The 27343-nt window shown below is 43.5% G+C and overlaps 1 protein-coding gene across 2 annotated transcripts in view; it reads right to left on the bottom strand.

The window, feature by feature from the left end:
* The window catches only part of samd11 (sterile alpha motif domain containing 11), a 74857-nt gene that overhangs the window by 2698 nt on the left and 44816 nt on the right, over positions 1 to 27343 (bottom strand). For both annotated transcript variants that reach the window (XM_084721326.1, XM_084721327.1), the window contains exons 5-11: positions 27117 to 27209; positions 22626 to 22790; positions 12915 to 13068; positions 5500 to 5615; positions 5033 to 5111; positions 3309 to 4093; positions 1431 to 1564 (exon numbers count right to left, since the gene is read on the bottom strand). In XM_084721326.1, coding sequence (XP_084577452.1) covers positions 1431 to 1564; positions 3309 to 4093; positions 5033 to 5111; positions 5500 to 5615; positions 12915 to 13068; positions 22626 to 22790; positions 27117 to 27209 — 1526 coding nt within the window. The remainder of the gene's footprint in view (positions 1 to 1430; positions 1565 to 3308; positions 4094 to 5032; positions 5112 to 5499; positions 5616 to 12914; positions 13069 to 22625; positions 22791 to 27116; positions 27210 to 27343) is intronic.

The following is a 27343-nucleotide window of genomic DNA, read 5'->3' as shown; positions in this document are numbered from 1 at the left end:
TTTTCAGAACTTCCCAGTAGGGCTGGATATAGTTTTTTTTTAGTAGAAGATACAATAAGTACTTCATTTGATTCCTTTTTCCAAAGGTTCTTCTCTGTAAAGAATGCATGTGGTGATTTGCTTCAAGCAAAATGATATAAATAGTCTTTTTTTTTTCCTAGATCTGGGTACCCAAAGGATCTAATGTAGGTATTGTTCAAGTGAAGATTCAGTATTAGTTGGTTGTGATTACATCATTACTGATGATTATTTATCAAAAATCTTGTTTTAATATTTAGTGAAAGAACCAATAATCATCCCTACATTGTCACAATATCAAGGTATTTGTTCGCAAATCATGTGATATTTTATTTTGTCCGCATCAGCAAGCTCTAATCATGAAATCTAATCAGAAAATGTCCATATTAAGATATATGTTGTATATCACAGATTTTTTTTTTTTTTTTGAGTGGCTAACATTTGTTTTGCTGCTGATTCTGTCCACAGCAGTTACACTACTTAGCTTCTTACACCAGTGCTTCTCTTACTTCTTCAAACTGGGGGTGTGCTGACCGCCATCTACTGCAGGTAATACACAGACTATGGATATTACCAAATACAACGACACTTAAAAAATTGTAGCCATCCCTTTAAGCACCAGCTGTCTCTTAAAGCAATATACAGAAGCCCAATTGTACATAAACTGTTAATGGTCACTGGAATCATTCCTCCCGTCCATAAAGAAATCTGTTCATAGCGTGACTTCGGTGAAAGAGACAAAATTTCAGTCTTGCTCCATGCAGAAACGATTTCTAACCACTTGACTTGTCTGACTCAGACAGAGGAAACCTCATATTAGTTTCAGCCGAAGTTTTACGAATCATTTTTGCATGGAAGAAATATGGGTGTTACACTGGAGTCACGTTGGGAAGGAATCACTTCAAAGCACAGCCAGAAAGATCACAGTGACTAATAACTCTTAAGACACATTAAGAAAAAAATACTCCACTTTTTTTTTCTTTGAAGAGCAAACTTTTACTTTTGTTATTTTGTTGAAAATGATAGAGAAATAGAATTAAAGGTAAGATTCACTTTTCTCAAATGCTGGATGTTACATTTTGGAACAATATATGGATATACACACATCATTCACACAGGCTACAGGTGTAACCATACATGCACTGCTAACTCACCTTCACTCACACAAAACACACAAATATGGCTGCAATAGTGAACATGACCACTCATGCATTCACACACACTCACAACAAACATGAAAAACCTGCCATGTTCTAACTAAACATAACGAGACACCCTTGTAAAGTAGTACAGTGGTGCTTCAGTATGTATTATATCTTATTCACTATTCTTGTATGGTTAGTGGTCAGCCTGCCCCTGGCCTCCATCCCCTCCTTCTCCTCTCTCTCTGCTCCCTCTCCCTGTGTCCTCACCTGTGTGTATTCAGCACATCCGGCGAGGCTGCTTATGAAGCCACACACGTCCTCCACACTCCACTTGCTGATGTCCTCCACAGGGTTTGCTGTGGCTGAATCCTCCCCATCCATGAAAAGACCTCCCATAGAGCCTGAGAGAGCAGCAGTGGGTGAAAATGATGTGTCAATATAAACACTGGGTGCAAAGATATTATTTAGACGGAGGATCCTGCCTCTGTTTCATGTGTTTGGTGATGCTCTTGAAAACTGCAGGTTTAGAGACTGTTTACACCTGGTATTAACATGTGTCATGCGTGATCAGAGCAGAAGTGGACAGCTCTAATTAAAAATGGAAACAACCACCGCATTATGACCTACTTGATGGTTACAGTCAAGCTTCTGTAGTGTAAGCGCTAATGCTAATCCTGTAGGGCTGCAACTAACGATTATTTTCATTATTGATTAATTTGTCAATCATTAGTTGTTTGGACCCTAAAGTGTCTGAAAAATGCTGATCACTGTTTCCATACCCAAAATGTTGTCCTCAAATGTCTTGTTTGAGGACACATTTTTAAAGAAAAAAAATTCTTAAATGACTCAAGACAATTAATTGATTACTGATAGCTGCACAGCTAACTGAGCTAACAAGCTAACAGTTACCTTATCTGTCCACCAGGAAACTCTGTTAATCAGAGATCAGGCAGAGCAGCACCTCAAAGGTAAAACCAGGAAATATTCTTCACATTCATTCTTTATATAATTTGATCCAGTTTCCCCAAAATCAGTGAATAAAGTTGTGTTTTCATACAGTAATCACGGAGGTCCAGCCCCTACAAACACTCCACTCTGGCAGTGTCTATCATGTTCTATCATTGAATATTTCTTGTGTTCAAATTCGGGTTAAAAACAACTCCACATTTGGTCTTTGCAAACAGAAATGATATAGGTGTTTATTTGCCTTTTGCACAAGGAAGAGAGATCCAATCACAAGTGGTCACTCGAGATGAGTTCTAATGCCACTGACGTCTTTAGAGCTGTCCTCTTGTGACTGGATCACCCAAGATGCATGTTAATAAGAGGTATAAACAGGCTCTTAGACTGCAGAGACACATTTGATTTTTTTTTTCCTGTTTAGTCATCATGATGAAGAAGAAAAGCTTTAATTTAACAAATTGAATAGTTTATTAGTTTATATTTTATTTTATAAAATGTTAAAAATCATTGAAAAAAATTCCATAAGAACTTCTCACTCATTGATTTTTTTTTTGTGACAAACAGTCCAAAACCCAAAGCTTTTCACTGCACAATGATATAAAAGAGAATATCTGTAAACCCTCAAACTGAGAAAGTGGAACAAATGAACATTTGTGGCTTCTGCTTCATAAATCACTTCAACTATTAACTGATAATAAGATTGTTGTGGAGACCTTTCTGCTGTTATTTGTGACAAAGTTTCAGCTCTACTGACTAGATTTCAATCTTCTGTCGTGAAGCTGTTCAGGGTCAGAATTTGTATAAAGATGAGATAAAGTTAGTTTATGGTTGTTTTCTTATGTTTGCAGAAATAAGTGTTCTGATTGCAGCTGTGTTATTACACATACAGAGAAGTGTGTGTGTGCGTGTGTGTGCGTGTGTGTGCGTGTGTGTGTGTGTGTGTGTGTGTGTGTGTGTGTGTGTGTGTGTGTGTGTGTGTGTGTGAACAAACAGTCCCCTCCTCCCTGCTCTCTGCCCACGTGGCTATGTGCTGCTGGTGGTGTGCCTGAGGGTCACACTGGGGTCAGAGGCAGGGCCCCTAACAGGGAGAGGTCTCCACACTGGAGACACACACACACTAATGGGTTTCACATGTCATCTTTCAGCCTTGTATGTGTGTGTGTTTGTGTGAGAGACTCTTACCCGTGTGAAAGTAAGGGTTGGCATAGGGGAATCCAAAGGGCAGCGACTGGGCGTGCAGAGCAGGGAGCGGTGGCATGAACCCAGGTGGCAGGTGGTACTTGACATCAGCCTTGCCCAGTCCCGGGGTGAAGAGGTGGCGACTAGGTGACTCCGTACCTGCTGAACTACACGGGGCGCTCAGTCTGCCTGAACTCTCCCCGGCCTCCTTGGCACCGTCACACACTCCCTTGCTGCCAGTGTCTTTACCCCCATCTCTGTCCCTGGGCTTACTGCTGGACTTGGCACTGACGCTGTCCTGCCTCTCCTCACACATCTCTGTCTCGCTGTCCGAGTCCTTCATCTCCTCATCCTGCACCTCCCTGTCTCCCTCCCTTCCTCTGTCCTCTCTTCCTCCTGTGTGATCCCCACCGCGGAGCTGCGTCTGGGGGCCCCTGCGGGGGGTCTTCCTGGAGTCGGAATCTTGCCCACCAGTGGAGCTCTGTGCCTGGTTGTCTTTGGGTGTGGAGGGCGCCCCTTGTTGCTGCTGCTGATGGTGGTTGAGAGCGAGGAGGGGTGTGGCAGCCCCATGACGAAGCACCAGCATTGCATTTGAGCGGCGGACCAGTTCCTCACGGAGCGGATGGCCCTCTGGGATGTCGTGGAGGCTCCGCAGGGCTGGATGATCAGGGGGAAGGCCAGGAGGAAGCGCTCCCAGATGGTCGGAGCCCAGAAGACGCTGCTGCTGCTGTCGCTGGTGGAGACTTTCCAACTCTTTCTGTCTCAGCAGCTCTGCGGACATTTCCAGTCTAAGGCAGTGAAACACAGAGACTTTAATATACAGGCCAAATGGTTAACATGTTGCTTAGTTTCACAGTTACAACACCGACTGCATGGGTGTACACTGACAACAAGAATTACTGGCCAACAGATGTATGTGTCCGCCGAGCTTTTAAGCTGAAGTTTAAATCCAGGTCTGTCCAGACTCATATAATATGTAGTGAAGAGTTTAAAGGAATTTAATTAAAGGTATTAATTGTATTGTTGACAAACTATAAGAGTCCAGTGAGAAACATGCCGTCTTCACTTAAAGACTTTTTTTTATTTGAACAATTGAACATTATGATGTCACAGTGAAGTTGACCTTTGACCTTTGGGATATAAAATGTCATCATAACGCTCATCACTACATATCTGTGCGAAATTTTATCAGAATTAGTGAATGGATTTGTGAGTAAAAGCCAAAAACGTTTTTTGTGAGGCCACAGTGACCAAACAACCAAAAAACATATGTGACATCACAGTGACTTTGACCTTTAACCTTTGACCACCAAAATCTAATCAGTCCAAGTGGACATTTGTGCCAAGTTTGAAGAAATCCCCTCAAAAATTTCACGAGATACCATGTTCACAGTCATGGCACAGACTTGAGGTCACAGTGACCTTTGACCACTAAAAATCTGTTTATTTTTGAGTCCAAGTGAACATTTGTGGCAAATTTGAAGAAATTTCCTCAAGGTGTTCTTGAGTTATTTCATTTACGATAATGGGACAGATGGATGGACAGAATGACAACAAATGAACCTTAAAAATATAATGCCTTCAGTCACGGTTGTCACTGGTGCAGAGGCATAACAAATAATTTCCCAACTTGAAGCCACTCTTAATTCTTAGCTGTCATTATTTGATCTTATACATGTCTGCCGTGATTACACTATTATTGCATACTGCAACATTACAACACACACCTGGCCAGATTCTGCTTCCTCAACATCTCCTGTTGCCGAGCAAAGATCTCAGCCTGAGCTGGCTGGAGGAAACCGTAACCTGTGAGAGAAACAACAAGAAGAGACATGAGCAAGCAAACATTTAAAAAGTGACACATAGGCTTCCAAATGTTAGAATCAATAATGCAAATCTCTATTGAAAAAAAACTGACCAAACTGTAAAACTGCAAGAAAACAGTTGTAACAGTTGTTTGTTTACTGCAAAACATTCTTTTAAAATTAATATCCTGCAAATACCATACCTTTATGAAATTTTAAAACATATATTTTAATCATCTGGTTTGGTACAGAGCCATGGAACTTCTCCTTCGTGTCCATGCAAATGTTTTTTTAACAAGTACACGTACATGCCAGGCATACTATATGCATACCAAGTGGTCCTGTGCATTAGAATGATGTATTTAGCCTTTGCATGACTGATGACTCACCAGGGGCCTGGCAAAGAGCTGAGGGCATGCCCAGGAAAGGAGGCCGCAGGTGAGGTCCTAAGGCAATGTGAGGGGCAGTTGGAGGGGACAGTAGGGGCGGAGGGTGTGACAGTTCTCTGTGGACACAAACATGAGAAGGACAACATTTAAGTTCACAGGATACTATTAGAAAGACTGTTAAATGGAAAGCATTAAGAATCAAGGGATCTATAATGTATGATTCCCTTTATTAAAAGAATTGTTTGAATAAATTTGTGTTTTCTCTGCTTTCAGCACGTCTTTCAACTCTTTTTCTTGGTGCGTGTGTGCATGCTGCCACGCCAATGAATGCGGTGTATTTTTATCAGTGGAGCTCCAGAGGCCCCTGTGTCGCCCCAGTGCCTCATCAGTCTTGTCACGCCGCAGCAAGCGCCGCTGGCCATCGCTGTACCCTGGACTGCAGCCTTTCCTTCCCCTGCCGCCACACACTCGACATATACACAGAAACACACACACACACAACTCTAGACCCACACACATAATGAGGGCTGAATGCACAATGCCAGTGTGTCATGCTCCGACAGCTGGGGCGGCCCCTGCGTCTTGACCGGGGCCACGGGCTGAAGGACCTTCTAATTAACACTCATCCCTCCTCTCTTCTCTCCCTTTTTTTACGCCCTTGTCCCTGTTTCCCTCCCTCTCTCCCTCTCACTCTCTCAGCTGCATTGAAGCTGCTGAAAAGATGGAGCGTCCTGCAACCTCTGCTTCTGAAAAGGCCTCTCCATTATTGGCCTCGTCTTTTGTCCTCCTTGAGGGGGAAAGGCGCCTCTCACCTTTCTCCCTCCGCCTCTTGTTCCATCTTACCCATCTTTCTTCTGTTCTTTACTCCCGTCTCTACTTCTGCATGACCTCTGAAAATCTGTCCTGTTCACTCCTTTCTTTCTTTTCCTCCACTTTTATTTCTTTCACCTCTTTCTCCATCTCATCCTGTTTGCCTTGTGTTGCCTCTTTGTATTTCTTTCAGCTTCTCCTTTTTTCACTGTAATCCTTTCCTTCATTCTCTGTTTTTCTCTCAGTTTTGTGCACATCTTCATGGGCACAGGGACATGGTGGTTTTTGAAGCAGCGGATAAAAAGCTGTCAGAGGAGTGAGGCATCTGCACCTTGACCCTTTGAAAGTGTCAGAGTGTGTGAGGCTTCGAGCCTGGAGTGGATGATGATGCTCTCTGCCCGCACGATGTCTCAAACCACAGCTGTTTCCAGGGCCTTTCCTGAGCTCTCACTCTCTGGCTTCCTACCCACACCTCTCCTTTTCTCTCCTCCTGAGCCGCTGCTATCACACCAATCAGAGCTCAGCTGTGTGTGACTGCCGCTGCTGCCGCACAAAAGCCTACATGGGAAACAAGCTGGGGAAAACAACAAAATCAAAACCAACACTGGGACGCACGCAACCGCAAATATTGTTTTGCAAACGCGTTCAAATTAGCTAGCGCCTGCATGTCTCCTGCCTCTCTAAATGGTGAGGGAGAGAGGGAAAGAGGAGGGAGGGAGGGCACGCATGCAAGAGCTCGGAGATGAGATGGGGGGGTCGGAGCCAGTACTGAGAGGGTGGAGGGGGGTGAAAACCATTCATCGATCGCCTCCGCCGCTGAAATGTTAATGCTAATCGTATAACCGCTCTCTCCGGCGGTGCCTCGCACTCCAGTGGCAGCTCCAATTAATCTTGGGTGAGGGCTGCGGCGCGTGACCCCGGAGCCGCGAGCCGGGGCCCCGCTAGCCGCTGCTTATGTAATTACACCGCCCAGTGTGTAATCACCTGGCCTAATCCCTCGGGGCTAGCAATTAGCCTTGCGACGCGCAGTTCCACTAGGCTACGCTAAGGCGCCCGCAAAAAACTCCCATCCACCCACGGCCACAGCTCCCGCATGCCAAACTCTCATCACCCCCCCCCACCCCTCCCCCCCCCCGACCCTTTCTGATATTCCCTCTCTTTCTTCCCTCCTTCCTTGCACCGCCTACCCTTGCCTAGCGTTAGCCCACAGATGAATAACGGTCAATTAAAGCTGCATGACTGGGGCTGCCAGGCGTCTGCGCCACCATAATTAGGCCTAATCATGGGGAGTGAGAGAGACGGAGAGAGAGACGCAGAGAGAAAGAGTGTGTGTCTGACACTCCCCTCCACTCCCTTCCTCCATTGCTCCCTCTCTTCCTCCTTTTATAGGAGGCAATTTTAAGGGAGGAGTGGCAGACATTAGTCGTTTTGCTCTGGGGCTGTGTGTGTATGTGTGTATGTGTGTATGTGTATGTGTGTAAGTGTGTGTGGTTTTCATTTAGGCCTATCTGTGCATTTTGTCAGCAAACCAGTAACACGCTATAAAAAGAAAAAACAGTCACCTAGTTTTTGCACAGAACTCAAAATGAGCAGATTCAGAAATGTAGGTGAGCTTATAATTAAAGCTGCAACTAATTACTCAATTCATGGTTTACTCTATAAAATGTCAAAAAATGTAACAATAAAATGCTCCTGATGATTTCCCAGAGCTTCTTTTGTCAAAAAGTCAAAGAATATTAATTTACCATTGTAAATGACAAAATCAAATCAAAGCAAATCCTCACATTTAAAGCTACTACAAGGAGTTTTTAACTGGCTATGAAACGGTCTCAATTTAATACTGTTGCCTCTAAATGAATTACACATACAAACAAGACCATCAGAGAAAAGATCAGCTGTTTCTATATAGTCATCCTTCATGCCTGCCACAGGGTCAGATCCTCATTACATTTCTGTTACATTTTCCCAAAGTGGCAGTGAGTGGTACATTAGCCCGTTAAAAGGAGGAAGGAGGAGACCTAGATCATTTAGATTTAGATTTAGATCATTTTATTTTTGACCTTCTTTTTTGTCATTATTACGAAGGAAACCCGACCACTTTTGTCCACCGGGGCCATTAAAATCAACAAAATTTGCAAGTTCCATGCAGTAGCTTTAAGAGAAGCTGGATCTTTTGAAAAATGACTGAACCAATTTATTGATTATCAAAATAGTGGACAACTAATTTTCTTTCAGTCAATTAACTGACTTATCATTGCAGCTTTACACATAATTAGTATTGTGTATTGCTAAGGTACATATAAGGATATAGGAGTTGTGATTCAATATATTGCTTTTTTTCATAGTATAAAGAACCCACCATCATATGCATAAGCTTTGAATTAAACATTTACTTTTTTTATGCAATCAGAATAAAGTGGACAACACCACTGCTATGTAGCAGTCAGGGATTAAACACAACACAAAATGAACCACTGCCATGAATCTTTACATGTATAATGATAAAATGATGCATGTTTTTGTGAACCGATACAGTATCACAAAACATAATATTGCAATACTCATGTATGGCAATATTTTCTTACTCTCTTTCTCATAATCACGCAAAACTATATCAGTGGATACTCCCTCTCTGTCTCTGTCTCTCTCTGCCTGCAGTGAGGCCAGGGGCTCCTGGGGAATTCACTGGTGTGTGACGACCTGTCAGAGTGGCGACAGCGGTCCCGTCCCGCAGCAGCCCAGGCGGTGTGTGTGCGTGTGTATGTGCGCCTGTGTAAGTAGGAGTGTGTGTCCGGGTGTGCGTGTATGGTGTGTGTGTGTGTGTGTGTGTGTGTGACAGGGCTGCCCTTAATGACGGGAGCGTGGGGGGATTAGGAGCGCCGCGCGGCCGCCCTCGGCTCCTTCTCCGCAGGAACACATTTACACAGGAAGCTCATTAAAATGGATGAGGCTCCCTCCACGCTCGCTCCCTCGCTCCCTCCCTCCCCTTATCTCACACTCTCTCGATCTCCTCACTCCCTATTTTGGTTCATATCTCTCTTCTCCGTCACTTCGTCCTGCCGCCATCTCCTCTCTTCTTCTCTTTTGCTTCCCTCTCTTCATCCCCATTTTAAGCCCTCATGTTTTTCACTTCCTCCCTCCCTCTCTCTGTTTCTCTTCGCTTTTCTCCATCTCTCCCTTATTTGCCTTGCAGATGCTTGGTGAGCTTAGTGCCATTTAAGGCCAGACAAATGGAGCGCCAGGCTCTAAGCCCATCGAGCGGCCCTAATGATTTGTTTTTAACAATGGGCCCTAATGGGCCCCAGATAATCAATGATGAGGGGTCGATGGAAAGGTGAGCCACGGAGAGAGTTAGAGAGGGAGAGAGGGGGAGAGCTTTCGTCGCTTACTCACATCCTCAGCCTCACAGTTTTTTGCTTTTACTCCCCAATTATCTCGATTTTAATTTTCTCTTCACTTTGCACTCGTTCCACACTCAGCCCTCTTCTTTATTTTCTTCCTCTCTATTTCTTTTTGCAGGTCCTGTAAATTTTATGGCCAGTGGGCACATTGTATATCCCCAAGTATGTGGATGTTACACACTGATTGTTGAACATCTCATTCCAAACATATATGCTGCTATAACAGCCTCCACTCCACTGTGAAGGCTTTCCCTCAGATTTCGCATCCTGGTTGCTGGGATTTGTTCCCATCCAGCCACAAGAGCATTAATGAGGATGGGCTCTGATGTTGGGTGATAAGACCAGGCATACAGTCTGTGAATCTTTTCATCCCAAAGATGTCGGATGGGGTCAGGGCTCCAGTCAAATTCTTTCAACCAAACAGGGAAATCCATTTCTTTATGGACCCTGTACAGGGGGCTTTATGTTGCAACAAAGTTTGAAGGATAAGTTCTTCCTCTAGGGTTCACTCACATTAAAACAATAACAAAAGCGTAGTCTGATGACATCGATCATGGGAGTTTTATCTTCATTGTTAAATAACCGCCATTGTTGACGAAAATCTACCTGACATGACTCAGATAGAAATCATGTTCATGGATGAAGTAATGTATTAAGGTTCATTCACGTTACATTTAGTCACGACTTCCATCTTCACCTTCTCATGTATCTAGCAACTAACGGGAAACACATTGTTACTTTGAATAAATGTTGTATTTCTCTGGGTTTGGCCATTGTTGGAAACATTTTGGGATAAGGTAAATACACAACTCCATAAATAACATATGTCTATAGACATTTTAATATGGAAATATTGCATATTATACCTTTAAACATCCAGTTGGTGCAATTTACAGGGATTTATTGGCAGAAATTGAATATAATATTCATAGGCATGTTTTCAATAGTGTATACTTACGTATCACCTAAAAATAAGAATAGTGTTTTCGTTACCTTAAAAAAGAGCCCTTCATATCTACAGTGGGCCAAGGTCATGTTTCTACAACAGCCCAGAACAGACAAACCAAACAGGCCTTTTGCGTTTTGTGTGAGTTCTACGGCCACCGTAGCTTCTCTTACACAACGTACGGTCTTTGCCACTACATCCTACACACTGGTCCTTTAAAATTTTCAAGAATAGGAAGTTACTCGCGTAGCCCAAAACATAAAAAATAACCCCAGACCAATCTTTGTCTTTTTCCCTTTTCTTCTTTAATTTTTTCATTTGGACAATAGTACACGTGCTGTAAAGGGCACTTCACCATATTTTCCTCATTAAGTCCTTTTTATTCACAAAAAAAAACACATTGCGAGTGAAAGGGTTAAAGAGGAGGCAGGGGGAGGTAGAGGGGGACGGAGTGAGGTAGAGATGGATGGAGGAAGGGAGGGTGAGGCCTAGTTAACTCTCCCCGGTCCTGTGTGGCTAATTACTCTGTGTGCTGTCGGAGAACAGCCGCGGCTCACTGACTACATTCACACTGCACTACTGGCCTCACACACACACACACACACACATACACACATACACAAATTAGCAGACATATTCACACAAACAAACCCAAATTCAATCCGCATAGATGAGCACGCATGCAGACCGCCAGCTTGAAAAATGGAACAAACAAACACACGCGAACAATCAGCGCCTCTTCGACACACACACACACACACACACACACACACACACACACACACACTATATACACCCCCACAGCCTCCCAGAGCTGCACCACACAGCGCCTGGCCGCTCTGCTTCCTGCTTATATCCCCACCCCTACCCCTCACCACCCCCTTCTCTCTCTCTCACTCTCTCACACACACACACACACACGCACACACACACACTCCCCCCTGCTGCCGCACCGCCGGCCCATTATCGATCCCCCGCCTCTCTCCGCGCCACATAAATAATCGACAAGCAATTACCCGCCCACTCCCGCTGCCCCCGGCTTTGTTTGGAAGGCGCAGGGGCCAGCGCTGGGGGGAGAGGAGGGAGGAAGAGCCGGGGATGCGGGCGTGCAGCTCCACAGTGGTAGCCAAAAGGTTATTGGATCCTTAGTTTAGCCATGTATGTGGACATGCACATACATCTACACACATACAACTACAAAACATGCACTACAGGCACACTGAAAAAGCCAAATATGAGATCAGATCTTGCTAAGGAAGTGAAGAATTGGACGAATAGAAAGGAAAGTGTTGCGGTGTGCTGATGCAAACTGGCAGGTGATTAACTCCTTCTACTCTTTCTCCTGCTGACAATCTTTTCCTGAAAAAAATAAATCAGAGCACTGTTTCCAAATTTACATGTGCGCACATCAACTGGGGCCTCTTATGCAGTATGTATGTGTATGTGGAAAATGTGGGTGATGGGCTATATTAATGATGAATAATGCTTGCATTGTAAGCAGGGCAGCAGTTTCAACAGCTAGCTATGGCTAGGCTGATGTAAAGATCTGGGTTGCAAGCATAAATAAAAAAATTAGTGGACAATACCACTGTTATGTCGCCCATTGGTTCAAAACCCTTCAGTTTGGCATTATGGGGGTTGCCATTCTGTTGTTTTTTGCAACCAGAGCATGTGCAGCACTGACAAGAGCATGGAGCTGGTGGGTGACATGCTGCAACTTTGGCATTGCTCGGTTTTGGCTCATCCATTCAGCAGGAAATGATGGCGGGCCGCCTGGTCGCAATCTTTGTCACATTACAACTAAACAGTAAACTAAAATATGTTTCTAAAAAAGGTGACAGAAAGGCAATACAGTAAAAAAAAACTCGAATCATATTTGATCAACACTGTTTACTTTGACAGTTTGATCAGAGGTTTGTGAGCCCTGTGTGATGCACTGGACAGACTCACTGAGAATGACTTTTCAATCACATGGTAGCTCTGTAATCATCTATTCAACTATGTAAATGGGACCATAGATTACAAAATGAACATCATGTTGTATTGAAGAAGACTTCACACTATCGACTGAGACAATAAACTCATCCAAACTCCACACAATTTTTGCAACCAATGGAGTCACCCCCTGTTGGCCATCAGAAGACGTGCAGATTTAGGACTTCTCCACACTGGCTTTATTTTGCACATGCAGAGGCTCCATCCACTTATTCTACTGTCTCTGGTTTCAAGTCTGTATGTGTTCTGCATGTGTGTCTTACCTGTCGGTGTAATGTGCGTCCCGGTGCTGCGGCAGACCCTGCTTTCGTCTCTGGCTAGATGAAGAGGAGCTGCCCGCAGAAGGCAGGTGAGCTTCTAAGGCCGCTGGATTTCTCACCGCCGCAGCCAGCGCCTCTTGGCGAGCACGCAGCATGTCTGAGGAAGGAGCAAAAGGGCGAAAGAGGGAAAGCACAGAGGAGGGAGAAAAATGGGAAGATATATTTGACATGATAAAGATGATGAAGGATTAATAGTTGAGGTAAAGAAGACAGAAAAGACAGACTCAGGGGGAAAAAAAGAGGGAAGGCAATAATTGAGAGGGAGAGGGGGGAGGATAAAAACATTTAGTATCCAGCTGCTCATGTCTATTCTAAGATATTAACAAAATGGAAAATTTAAAAGGGATAACTTGATTTATTCAACGCGGAGTTGTATGAGGCACATTGATAGCCAGTGTATGACCTACAAAAGATGCTGGTCGTCACTCCCCCAGTTTGGAGAAGCAGAGAGGAGCACCAGCATGGAAGCTAAGCAATGTCCTGCTGTAGACAGGGTCAGCTACAAAAGGTATTTTAGCTATTTATAAAAAGTCTACCCTAAAAAAAATCAATATCAGCATAAGTGTACACTATATTATATAATATCTTCACCACTTTGCCTTGCTGTCAGACAGCCTTTTCTTTCAGAAATCACTGCTATATAAGCCAAACCAACCAAAAGATGGATGGATGAAATCAATAATTTGACCTTGCAGAACACAGGAGTGTACTGCTGCCTCATCCATTCATGTTATTGTGTGACACTGGTGAATCCGAACTAACCTTTTAAAGTCACACAATAACACAAGCAAACTACCAAATCGAGGCAGTGGTAGACCAGTAACTCCCATGTTCTGCAAGGGAAAATTACTGATTTCAACTCAATATTTGGCTTTTATAACGGTGGTTTCCCTTTAAAAAGGCTGTCCAATGGCAAAGTAAAGTGTTGACAATATTTTAAATATAGTGTACACTTAAATCAATAAGGATTTTTTTAGGTTAAGTTTTTCTGCAGACCCTCTCCACAGCAGTACATGGTTTAGCTTTTATGCTGGTGAATCTTCCTGGAGGTGCATCAACTGCTATCTACTGTAGGTAATAAAATGACCATTGATAAGTACCTCACATAATCCCACATTAAATAATCTGAACTATCCCTTTAAACAGAAAATCCTACGGACCATACATTTCACAAGCTTATAGCTGATATCTTATTTGAAGTGTGTTTGTTGTACATTAGCTGTGAGTGTGAACATTACAAGTTTCCTGGCAGAAAAGCAGGAGTGAAGCATACTTTAAAATGTTGCATATTGTCCTATAGTGATGAATGTAAGAGCTAAGTATGCAGATAGCTCATAAAAAAACTCCACTGGGCTCATTCCACATTAATACTAAAAATGACTGTCGTGCATTTTCTAATCCCCATGTTACATCCATATAGACACACATACACTCACACACACAGTGAACAAGGATAAACAAAACAGACGTTTTGGCAGAGGTGTATGAAATTAGCACATAGTGCTCAAATCCATCTGTCACGCTCTGGAACTGAGCTGACCGGTTTCAAGCAAATGTGAGGAAATAAAGAGGTGGAGGAGGAAAGATGAAAGACGGTACAAAAAAACAACGGTGTGTGTGATGATGTTTTCTAAACAAATAATGACCAGTGGGTTTTTGTACGAGCGAAAAGCGAATTCACACATTTTACCCCCTTCCCACCTCCACCACCATCGCGCTTTCTCCCTCCATCTCTGCCTGCCCTCTCTCTCCACCTTCTGCCCTCCAACGCTCGCCTCATTCCACCTCTTCCTCCGCTCATCCCCTCCCTCTCCCAGCAGCCCCGGTTCTGTCTCGCCCTCGTAGGAGAAGAGGCCTCATCATTATCAGCCCGGCCAGGCCACACCAGGAGACATGGCTTCTAATGAGAGAAAAATCCATCCTGCTCTCTCCTTCTCCTCTCTCTCTGCCTCAATCTATCTATCCGCTCTCGCCGCTCCTCTCCGGCTCCCCCCATCGCCACCCCCACCCCCTCTTTTTTAATTAGACAGATCCCTCGGGAGCTAGGGGCCATTTCCGCCGCCGGTACGGGTGTGACGTGTGTTTGTGTGTGTCTGTGTGATTTAGGTGCTTGCATGTGTGTGTGTGTGTGTGTGTGTGTTGTGTGTGTGTGTGCTGAAGCAGTTGAGCGGGCGCCGGGGTGGGGGGGTGAAGCGACAGATATTAATGCGGCCTAGCTCCGGTGTATCGATCTGTTTGCTGCGCCAGGCCGCAGGGGACTCGGCTGGCGGCAGACAAGGGTGTGTGTGTGTGTCTGTGTGTGTGTGTGGGTGGGTGGGTGGGGGGGGGGGGGGGGGGGTTGTGAGAGATAAGGGAAGGATCAGAGGGAACTGGAGCCCCAGAGCACACACACACAAACACATACACACACACACACACACACACACACACACACAAACACATACACACACACAAACGCGCAGTCTGTTGTGCACTTGCATACACGGTGCAGGGGTGACAGGGTGGAAGAGTTGACCTCTGTGAGTTTCCTGTGGCCACAATCCCACCTCACCAATTATTTTGTACAACTGGGTGAGTTAAAGGGGGACACCACAGAATTTAGATTGCACTTTCATGAAGTTTGGGGACTTTCAGCATCAGATTTAAAATAAGAATGGTCAAAATCAATGCTGCAGTGTCAGAGATGTCCTGACTATACTGCAGCCAAAATATGAAACAAGGAAGAGACACTAACTTTGGGCTGTAGGCTTTAATTAGGGTTGAGCTCTAAAAAAAAAACTGGAACCTACACTTCGCATAATGCAACTCAATACCATCTTTCACTAACTCATCTAGCTCCTCTGAGAGCTATGTCTGGACTTTTTACAAGTTTTTCCACAGGCTGAGTAGTACTGTGATTAGAAAAACTGACTGAGGTTATGAGTCCAAATCCTACGAGCTGAACTCAACTGACCCAGCTGGCCTCAAATCAAACTGTGCCAACATTTAAAAAAAAAAAAAAAAAATCACAATATTTCACATGTTATGAATTAATTTTACTGTTCTGTTCAGCTTTTATTTGTATTTATTTTATTTGATTTAGTGTATTTCAGTAAAAAAAAATATTTAGACATTTACATGGGAAATGAGGTTTAACAAGACCAGGTCAAAATGTAGTGCAAGAGTCATCAATGTGTGAAAATGTGGCAAATTTGTTACAGGGATAGACAAGGGTATTACATATATATTATGTGAATGCCTGGATAGTAAATGCTCTGTAGTGATCCTAGTAATATTTGTTGTTAAAGTGTACTGAAGTGCTCCATCATTAATCAAACGAATAACTAACAGCATTCAACATCAGACAACCTTACCATACTTTAGCAGTTACCTAGTGTTTCTGTTGTTGTAACAAAACATAAAAAATATACATATTAGCAGCCTGAGTGTTTCTTCTGTCTCTTACTACGCCAAACTCCCTTTAAGAAATATGACATATTAACAATTCCTTACATGTCCACAAAAACACTCATCACTATTGTCTATAAATACAAACTATATTTCTGTAGAAATGTTACATTTTGGGTTTTGTCACCTCAACTGCCTCACCAGCCTCAGGTGTAGCCAAGGGAATGAGAAGTGAACAGTTTAAAAAATTAAGACTTCTCACTAAAAGACATGGTGATTGATGGATCAGATACGAGCTGAATTAAACACAGACTCATAACACTGTTAATTCACTTTCTATCATGTGTGTGTCGCGGTATCTGGGGCATTTTTTCGGCCATTACCAGATGGTTTAACTTCATCACTCAGCTATTCATGGACAACCTTGTTTGTAGAGCTGGTCCTGCTGTTGCAGTCTAGCCAAAATTCCAGGGTGTGAGTCTCCAATGGCAGCTTGGGCCCCTGACTTTGACTAGTACAATCAGTCAAGTGCTCCAGACAATGCAAGCAGTATAAAACTATGGAAATTCAGATTTATTTTGATCACTTCTCTCTTATTTCGTCCATGTCTCCTCTTACTCCATTCTCTTTTTATAAAGCCCATGTTTGTAAAGCTTCACTTCAATACAGGGTCTATATTTTTGCTCTCTCTCCCCGGCTCTCTCTAATTCTCTTTCATGTGAACTGAGAGGAACAGGGTCACCTGGGGCTCTACCCTTCAGTGTTTGTATATGTGCGTGTGTGTGTGTGTGTGTGTGTGTGTGTGTGTGTGTGTGTGTGTGTGCACAGTAGGTACTCGGATTCAGAATTTCTCCCTCTAAAACTCTTCGTGTTGCAGCTGCTGGAACACAAGGGGAGAGTCCCTCCAACTGCAAATTGGAGTCCTAATTGAGGACACCCAAACATTCACACACTGTCATAGACACACACGTCTTCCCTTTGCATGAGTTATTTTGGGAGGTCCCAGTTTACCACTCGGACCCATTCCGCTTATCCCTCTTTTGTGCCATCCCATTTTTCTCCCCGCCATCATTCCTGGAGTTGGGCCTAAATCCCCTCGGTTAAGCCGGGTTTTTCTCGGCGTGAGAATGCAGAGGAGCGCTGCACTGATACAGCTTGGCCGGCCTTGTGATGGATTTGGTGGACTGGCAGGTACACAAAAGCCGACATCCATCCGCTAAAGCGCACCGTACACCAGAAAATTAAGTATCTTTTCAGGAAAAGGTATTCAGCCAATATCGTGGGCTTAGCCAGCAGTAAATATGTGGTGAGTTTGTTGCACTGAATGTCCGTAATTTGACCAATCGTGGAGCTGGGAGTTTTCAGGCTCTTTATGATGATGATGATGATAAAGAGACGTCTACAGCTTCATGTTTCAAATCTAGGCTTTGGTAGTACTGGATTACATGTAATGGCATTATGTAATTAGGATACAAAAAAAGTAAATGTATTCCATTACAGTTACAGATAAAAGACAGATTACAGATACATTTAGTAAAAACAGGGATTATTCCCAGATTTACAATTTAAAATATATTTTAAAATAAAGAAAGATAGTGTAACGAAGGGCACTTCGTTACGGTGGACAGATGACTTTGGTCTCGGGAATATGGCACAATGTGGGTCAGAATTAATTGCACTTTCTAGCAAACAGTGAAACTATGCATAATTATAATGGCACTTGGCACTTTGTCAGCGATATTTGCACTATATTAGCAGAATTGGCACAGAATAATGTAATTTGCACATTGCATAGTTGCACGTTTGGTAGCATATTTATTGCTCTATTTATTGGTATTATTGTCATTTTGAACCATGAGTGATTGTTGTGTTTTCTGGCAGATGCGGCGATCGATACGCGGCGCTACCTGAAAGAGCGGAGTGATATTAGGCTCCGACAGTATCGTGCATCGGTTTGTTTTGGTTGACGAATAACAATTATATTTCTGTGCTGAGTTCTGTGCAGCAATACAGAGGTGCTAATATTAGGACCAAGTGCGTGCACTAGTGCATAAGTTTAAACATTGTTTGCATTGTGTCTTACTTACCTGTCTTCCTTATGTCCGCTCCAGGGTGCACGGCCAAAAGGGTCCCCCCGGCTACAAGGGGCACATTAAACGTTCCGGGAGGGAACCAAGGAGGGAGATAAGGGGAGGGGGGTTTGAAAATGGATTGTATTTGTAAATATTTATTAATATTAATTAGGCTTGGGTGTTTGTTAATCGATTAAACAGCATTTAATGGGATTTTGTATATATTTTGAATTTGCCACTGTTTGCATATGGTTCAGGTACATTTGCACAGCAAAAGGATTTTTGATAGCCCCTGCTGATGGTATCTTCCAATCAGGTCTACCAGGGATGCAGTATTTAAGGCGCCAGTTCCCATCTAGCTGTGTTGCTGGTTAGACCTCACTTGGGTTGCTGTGATTCCATCAGTGATGCTGTAAATTGTCAATAAACACCAGATGCTTGGGATCCTCAACCTCCTTTGTCATCATTACTGCAACGCCAGCCGCTAATGGTCGTCTTAACAGATAGCCTGATATGTGAAGTGTGCATACATTACCACACTTCACGAGTCTTACCACACCACTCAAGTGAAAACATCTAATCATATAGTCAATTAATTATCACTGGCTGTCATGAAAAAATGCTTCACTGGGTGAAAATGACAACATTATTTTATCTTTAAATCAGAAAAGAGGAACGACATCACAGTACAGTGACAGCTGTGGAAATACATCACCCAAGAACTCAATATCTAATTTAAAGAAACAACATTAGCTGCACAGACAACTGCTAATGTTAACTACACAGACCAACCTCTAAAGTTATAAACACAGACCGACCCATAGATGTATTATAATGAACTACATACATTACGCAAAGATGGTGCCTATTCAGTCCAGTAAGAGTTAGTCCCTTTGTGCATAAGCAGAAAAAAAAGTTTTCTAACATCTGGGTTTACTTCTTAGTTATCTGGCCCACTGAATGTGTGCAGTAGTGTTTTCCCCCTTGCCCCCATCCACAAGTTCCCACTCGCTCCATAGGCTTGATATTGTGATGATGTCACAGATTTTTAAATGGCTTTTTTCAGCTAGAATTCAGTTTTACAAATATCAAAACTCTGTGGATCAAAAATTCATCAGAGAAAGAGTCATAACTGACTTTGCTTACTGTTCAAGGTTTCCCGTTAACAGTTTTATAGACGTCTCTTTTATAATGGTGGCTTATGGGGGAAAATGCTTTTTGGGCTGGTGGGGAATTTTTTTTTCCCTATGTCTATGGACTGACTGCTAACATAAGCTACAAGACCAACCATTAACATTAGCTACACAGACCAACTGCTAACTTTAGCTACAAAGAAACTGAGTTAGACGGCAAACAATACTGCTACAACATAAAAATATTTTGTGATTGTAAGTTGTGCTGCTGGTGACTGCAATGGTGTGTAGGTAAAAACACAAGTCCCAGACCGGAATGAACTGTTGTTGTTTACTTGAAGTTTGAGTACGAAGTTTGAAGCGCTGCTTAAAAAAATACATTTAAATTTTAATAATTAGTGCCAAATAATCTAAACGTGCATTTGTGCATAACAAAGGTAGGAATATTTGGACAAACAATTAATAAACCTACAATGAATGTAAAACATTATATTAGGCTAAATAATTTAAGCATATTTGGTTTGGAGGTAATTGAACAGAAACAGAAAATAATCAGGTTTTATTACTTTAATATTGTGATACCTGGATTAGGTTACTGACTACATTTTTTAACAAGAAATTAGTAACTGTATCTCAATAGATTTTTAAAGTAACCTCCCAACCCTGTTCAAATCAGACTAAACAGCAGGAGACAAAACAGAAGCACACCCCTCCCTTCACTTTCATCTGGATCTCTACCCCCACCTCTCTCTTTCTTTTCTCTCTCCTTTCATCATATGAAGAGGGAGGGAAAGCCCTCCTGGCCATTTCTACAACCCTTCCACCCCTCCACTTCCACCCCCAATATCAACCCCCCTACTCTTCCCTTCCCTACTCTTCTTTTGCCCATCAGGTCCAGAGAGAGCCTCTCAAACAAACACCTTGCACCTACACATTCAGACACACACACACACACACACAGTTCCTCCTCACCCCTGCCTCTTTCACACACACACACACACACACTTTAATTTTCTGTGCCCTACACTTCAAACACATGAAAGGATGCTCTGCGGGGACCAAGGCTAAAGGGAGAGTTGGATGTGGGGGTAAGGAAAAGGAGGAAGAGGAGGGGGGGGGGTATAAAAGCAGTGCTTGAGATGGAGATGTATAGGATAGATGGTGGTGGAGGAGGGGGTCACAGGGGGCCCCCATCGGAGACCGGGTCAATGTCAAGGGGGCTCTCGCTGAAGTGATTCGCATCAGCCTCTCAGGAGACAAAACAGCCACCCCCCTATGTCCCACCTACCAGACTGTTTGTGTCGGAGTGTCACTTTCTTAACAAGCTCCAGCCGTTAATTGGGGAAAGGGAGGATGTGAAGGTGGTGTTAAAGTAAGTTTTATACATAAACTTGTAAGCAGTCGGTGGGACAGACAGAGGAAGGTGCCAGGTGTGGAAGAAAAGGAATATTAGCCACACCAAAGGCTTGGCTGTCAGGGAGCGTTGGCAAAGCCTGTGATGCCCATGGCTCCTCATCCGCTTAGAGGATCTGACGCGGTGGATGTGAACACACACACATCACTGCGAGGAAATCTCACCGTGAAGTTGTGTTTTTGAAACGGTAGTTGTATTGAAAATGTGTGACCTGAGCATCATTAATAAACCATAAACTTGTATGTTTTTTTTCTTGATTTCTTGCTCCGGGAGAAGTTATTTATTCCCTCTTCCCCCGTCTGTGTTCCTCGCTCATTTCCTCTCTCCTAAGGTTTTTCTTTTTTTTACTCCTATTCCTGGTACCTCCTTCTCTTCTTCTTCTGCACATAGAAAGCTTTTAAGTGCGTCTTGGAAGAAGAATGCACGTGCGCAGAATAAAGGATAGTGTGGAAACTATCAAACGATCTGGAATGTGGAAGCGAAAGGAAGAGGAGCGAGTGTGTCTGTGCTGCGCCAGAGCGTCTGCCTCATACCAGCAAGGCTTCTGGGAAAGGAAGCCAGCGATCAGACTGCACCCTGGGCCATAAAACCCCCACAATGCACTGCCTCTTGCTTCTAACCGCTAAGACACGGGGAAAAGGCAATTAAAGCGTTTATAGGCTTCGCCCCCTAGATTTGCAGCCAGCAATTAAAAATCATTACTAATCAAATAAAAATAAAAGTAGCTCAAACTACAATCCGGCCAGGGCATCGATTGGATTTATGCTACTGCAAAAGAGCTCATAAAGACTGGTAGGACTTAATGTTACATTCTGTACAAAAATGTGAGAAAAAGGTTAACATTTAATGGCAGGCACAGTGAAATGAATAAAAAGCCCACTTATAAAAACCAAACAAGGCAACTTTTCTCATTTTCTTTTTTCTCTATCAAACTACAGTTCTCTTTAAGCTAAACCCAGTAAATTTTATATGTCTGTCGAAATTCAGAAAAACTGGGGCACACTGGTGGTTTCCAGGGTGTTGGGAGATTTAGAGGGTTGGCAGGCAGCCAATGAGAGCTCCCGGATCAATCGCGGTGTTGATGCATGCGACGGCTAGTGGGTGTTGTTAACAACGGAGAGCCATGGTGGTCAGAAATCACCCTGACTGACACATTGGCACTGGGTGGGCAAGCGCCGCAAATAGAAATGTCAGCCGTCTCCATGGCTGGGGTTTTACAGTGGCAGCAGTGCGGCACACCTTAACATGGTACCCTGAACACAGCGCTACACTCTGGGGTTACAAAGTAGCACTGCATCTGGGTGACTTAGTGACAGGTGATGGAAGAGGTGGGGTTTTTTTTATAGAAGCTGGTGGAGTGCTTCCAAAGGAAACTCTTTTAGTTTGAAGTAAATCTCAAGTTTCTTCAAACTAACTTTAAAGTTACTTCAAAATAAAGAAAAAAAGAGAAGTACGCCTAGATCTTTCATGAGTCAGTTCTTACTCGTAGAGTAGGAAACACTATTCTGAATGTAAAAATCAACTGTGCACTGAGGTATATATGGTGTCACATGATAAATCTGAGTGTAGTGCAGATATTAGAAAGCCAACATAATGACAGTGATGAAATACACAACCACATATACAAATACAGCACGTGTGGACTGACCGTGGCCAGGCAGACCCATGCTGCTCGCCAGCTGGTAGAGCCGTTGCTGCTGCTCCTCGTAGGACCCTTGCTCGCTGAGCGCTGACATCATGCGCCTGTAGTGCTCCTCAGGGCTCATGTGGCCGTGGCTGCCGCCTGCCTCCACCACCGGGCTCTGGGAGTTCTCTGAAGAGAGGAGGGAGACAGGAGCTTTCTATTATGACCAGTCAGTGACTGCTGATATCCAACTCATCACAGGATGAATACTGCTCTCACATAGCCAGACCTATCTCCACTCTTCGTTTTAGCACTGGAGAAAGGTCTGACTGAACCCATTATCATTCTGGAATAGGGGGAAAAACAGACTGTGAGATGTCAGCAATCTTATAAGTTTATCACAGTCACACTGTGCAACAAGGATCTAATAAACTTGAGTGAATGTATGTAGACTGTTTGACACTTGTTTTGGTGCAACATTTGCATAGGAGGGAAAGTGGTCCTGGTTTATATTCATACCATTAGTGACCAGGTTTGGCTTGTTGGTGCCTGATCAGCATTGTCAGCATGTAGGTTGCCAGCTCAGAGACTGTTGTTTCACGTAGCGATGAGGATTTTGAAAATGTTAACGCGCAGCCAGAGGATAGGGTGGAAGAATGCAGACTGAAATTGTCGGCCAGTGGCAGGCTTATTCCAACAGCCTACTTCCTGTGAGTCAGACTAGATGAATACTAACTCTGTTAGGCCATTAACTTGCTATTAATTTAATGTTGCACCGTGAACTGTATTTTCATAATATGATTAAATCATTCTTTTTGTTTTCATCTATTCATCCCAATGTCAGTCATGATTGTGAGGAATTTGCCTAAAGCACATAGTCACATCAGATTTACTAGGCAGCTTCAAACGGCAGCCAGAGGTCACAGATTTGGAAAATTTGTAGTTCAATATCCCAAATCACATCTCAGTCCAACTTTTTCTGAGCGGAGGGTTCACTCACTGCTGCTCAGGAACCAGTTTGCATATTTTTGTTATCAGTTCAGAGTCTATACTAAACACCAGAATTTCATTTGCATTATTTTCAGCTATCTGAGCTATCTACAGGTTGGTAGGAGGGAGTGTTTTTCTGTCACATTTTGTGATTTCAGCTGATGAGACAGGTGCATTTTAGAATAGAAATCAAGACACATTGCAAACACAGAGCAAAAAATTACCCCAACTTAATTTTACACACCTTCTATCTTCTATCTTGTATATTTTTCATGATTACTGCACTCTCTGATGTACAGGCTGCCTCAAACATCAGCCAGGAAACATGCTTGTACACAGATCATTCATAAAGAAGGCAGCACTGATGGACAGGAAACCTCTTTGGATGGAGCCATGCATTGTTAATGGTCTGAGCTTGACCCCAGCACGAACTCAGTAGGGCTGTTTTACTATACAGTATTTTGACTGTTTTTAATGCTGACTACAAAAAACACCCCCAAAAGAATTTAAAAAGCTTCTTCCACTCTGTGTGTATGTGTGTGTGTGTGTGTGTGCATGTGTGTGTAGCGCTGCTGTGCTGTGTTTAAGGCGTTGTGAAGATGATGTGGTGTATGATATCCATCTAGCTGTCAGTCCCCACACTTAATCTCTCTCTCTGACCTCCCTCCTCCCTCTCTCTGTCAATAGTAACATGATCTAAGGTAAGGGTGGTGGCGGGGGGATATGGGGAGGTGGTTAGGGAGATGGAAGAGGGAGAGAGAGGATGAGGAGGAGGGAGGGAGAGGCAGAAGAAAGCAGGGGTTATTTTTACCACCCTCCTTCTTATTGAAACCTGAGCCTGGCCCCGGGCAGGCGAGCAGGAGTGGCGCTGAGGAGCGGAGGTGGGGTGGAGGTGGTGGTGGTGAAGGGGGGGGGGAGGAGGAAGCGAGCACGCAAGCATCCCTGTCTCCACCGCCAAGCTCCAGCTAATCCACCCAAGGTCCTCAAGTGTTTGTGTGTGTATGTGTGTGTGTGTGTGTGTGTGTGTGCAACTAGTCTGTGCCTGTCTAAAGTTTTCTAGCTCTCTAAACACAGTGGGGGGTGCCGACTTTGCACACAGAAAGAAAAACAGACATCATTTACACAGCGGCGTCCAATCTCTCCGGCTCCATCCAAACGCTAGCCTCTCTGTCTCGCTCAATCTATTCCTCCACCTGCATTAGTCATTATGGGATAGTGTCTGTCGCCAAATGTGGAGGTAAGAAGATGTAACACACACACGTATAGAAACACACATGCAGGTGCAGAGTCGGGGTTTGGGTGTGGACAGAGTTCAAGGTTAAGATGCAGGATCAGTGGTGTTTTGAAATGGCTTAAATGCACTTCTCTGAAGAGCAGGCTGCACACACACACACACACACACACACACACACACAGTTTTTATCTGTCTCCTTTATGCAAATGCACAGCAAAGAAAGAATATATGCAAGGTGTATACAGAGGTTGTTTGCTTTTAAAGCCAAAAACTTAACCACACAGGCATATGAACACAAAATAAAAACACACAAGCCCCATTTGCCTTAAAAGGAAGCCAAGCCGGAGTACACAAACAGACATGCAGACAGATAAACACACACAAACACACATATCCACATAAAGCCATGCATCTTTCAGAGGCTGGGATGTGTCTCAGTAAGACTATAATGGGCAGGAATGAGTGCTGAGGAAGAGGCTCCAGGCGGGGCTGCTGTCTGTCAAAGGTCACTGAGAGGGCAAAGGTCAACAGCAGGCTCATGCTGAGACCTACAATCAGTCTGACATCCAAAAGCTCTTACACACACTCTCACCTATCTATTCTCTACACTGAATTTAACCATCATAAAGTAACACTCATGTGCCAAATAATCAGAGCTAATTGATGTGGCTTCTGGAGTATCTGTATGTGTGTGTGTGTGTGTGTGTGTGTGTGTGTGTGTGTATGTGTGCATGTTGATCAGGTGTCTCTAGAGATGAGGCTGGATGATGAGCGGTGAGCTGCCCTTGTTTTTTTGCGGTTTTGCCTGCTGTATAATGCATCAGTCAGGAAATCTTCCTCAGGAGCCCAGAGGGACAGGCCCGGTAGCTCTGTGCCGGCTCTACACCAGGCGCCCGGTTTCACGCCACACGAAGGAGATATGAATAATAGAGGATGGTGACTGGATTGCAGCAGTACAGAGGTGCATTGACCAGTCAAGGTGTGCCTTTCAAGGTCCATTATGCATGTTATTCTCATGTCATACAGAGAGCGATCTCAAACCTCATCGGCCATCATCTTGATGACAGCTAAGCCTCTGAGTGCAACAGCCAATGTTTCAAGGCTTCCGGTGCAGCCACTGGATATCCGGGCATCTCTCACTCTTTACAGTCCAACTTAAGATGTAAGAATGGAGTTGTATATGAATACAGATACAGTTTTAAAAGCTAATAAAAAGCTAAATCTCCATCAGGCATTCTGCCTCTTTTGCTCTCCGCGCTGTTTATCTGCACACCATTGGTCAAAACTACTTGGAACTGGAACTAGACCACTTCACATAAAATCTTGTCCCTTGCCTACAGATTTTGCAGACATATGTAGATATACTTTTATAGAGATTATACAGAGAACAGACGAAAAGTTTTTAAAAAAGTATTTAAGTCTAAAAAGGATTTTAAAAAGTATCAATAAAGAGTATATAAGGAATCTACAGTGCCTATTATCTATCTATTACTTCATGTGTTTGGAGCAAAGCAGATATGACTTCCAGTGTCCAAGGGTAAGTTCACCCAAATCACAGTACTCATCTGTGATAGAAAAAAATTCCAATGAGAATTGTTCAAAGTGAGGCCTGTTGATGGATCTGAGTGAGTTTTGAGGAGCATAAATACTCGTTTTGTGGTGCTATTTGGGGTCGCAGCAGAATCTAACAGGCAAAACTCAAGCAGATAAAACTAAAACTGTCTTAATGCAGTGAAGGGCAGGACAGATGCCTGCTGTGTTTTACTCTGCAGCGCATCTCTGTGAGGAGAGAGATCAAAGCCAAATGTATATTTAAAATAATTTAACCCTAATCCCATGTTTTTTTGGTTTTTTTACTGATCTGAAAAACAATCCAATCTGTGACTCAAAACCGTGATACAAGCCGAACCATGAGTTTTGCAATCCATTGCACCTCTATCTACTGGTGACCTTGCATTTTGCAAACACTTCACCTCACTCTTCCCTTTCAAATGTGTGGGAGAGCAACATGGCCACCTTCATGGAAGACGAGCCACACCTTCTGTGGATATAAAGGGCTCATTTTAAGGTAACAAAAACATGACATTTCTTATTTTCAGGTGATTATACACTAATTAAAGCATACACATGAGTATTATATTCCATTTCTGCCATATTCTGCCGATAGATCCCTGTAAATCTTACAAATTAAACTTTTAACACTCAGTCATCCTGACTAATTCCCTTGTTTTCACCAGTGTCCTATCAGAAAATGCTACGTCCCAACACACAAACACACCACGCGGTCTTACCTTTGGGGGATACGCTACGTGACTTCTTGCTGTCGGAGGGACACTCGCTGCTGCTGTTGGGAGAGAAGCTTCTCCTCTTGCCTAGAAGGTCATCTGTAAACACACACACACACACACACAGCAGTCAGTAAAGAGAAACCAAAGTAAAAGCTTTGATATTGACGCTCTGCTCCACGTCTACCTGTGTACATGGCAGCTGCTTTGGAAATGCAGAGTTAGTAGAGAGG

Source organism: Lutjanus erythropterus, chromosome 6 (genome assembly GCF_056507025.1).
Source record: "Lutjanus erythropterus isolate fLutEry1 chromosome 6, fLutEry1.hap2, whole genome shotgun sequence".
Classification (NCBI taxonomy): domain Eukaryota; kingdom Metazoa; phylum Chordata; class Actinopteri; order Lutjaniformes; family Lutjanidae; genus Lutjanus; species Lutjanus erythropterus.
The sequence above is the reverse complement of the archived record's forward strand: the minus strand, read 5'-3'. Positions and strand labels throughout refer to the sequence as shown.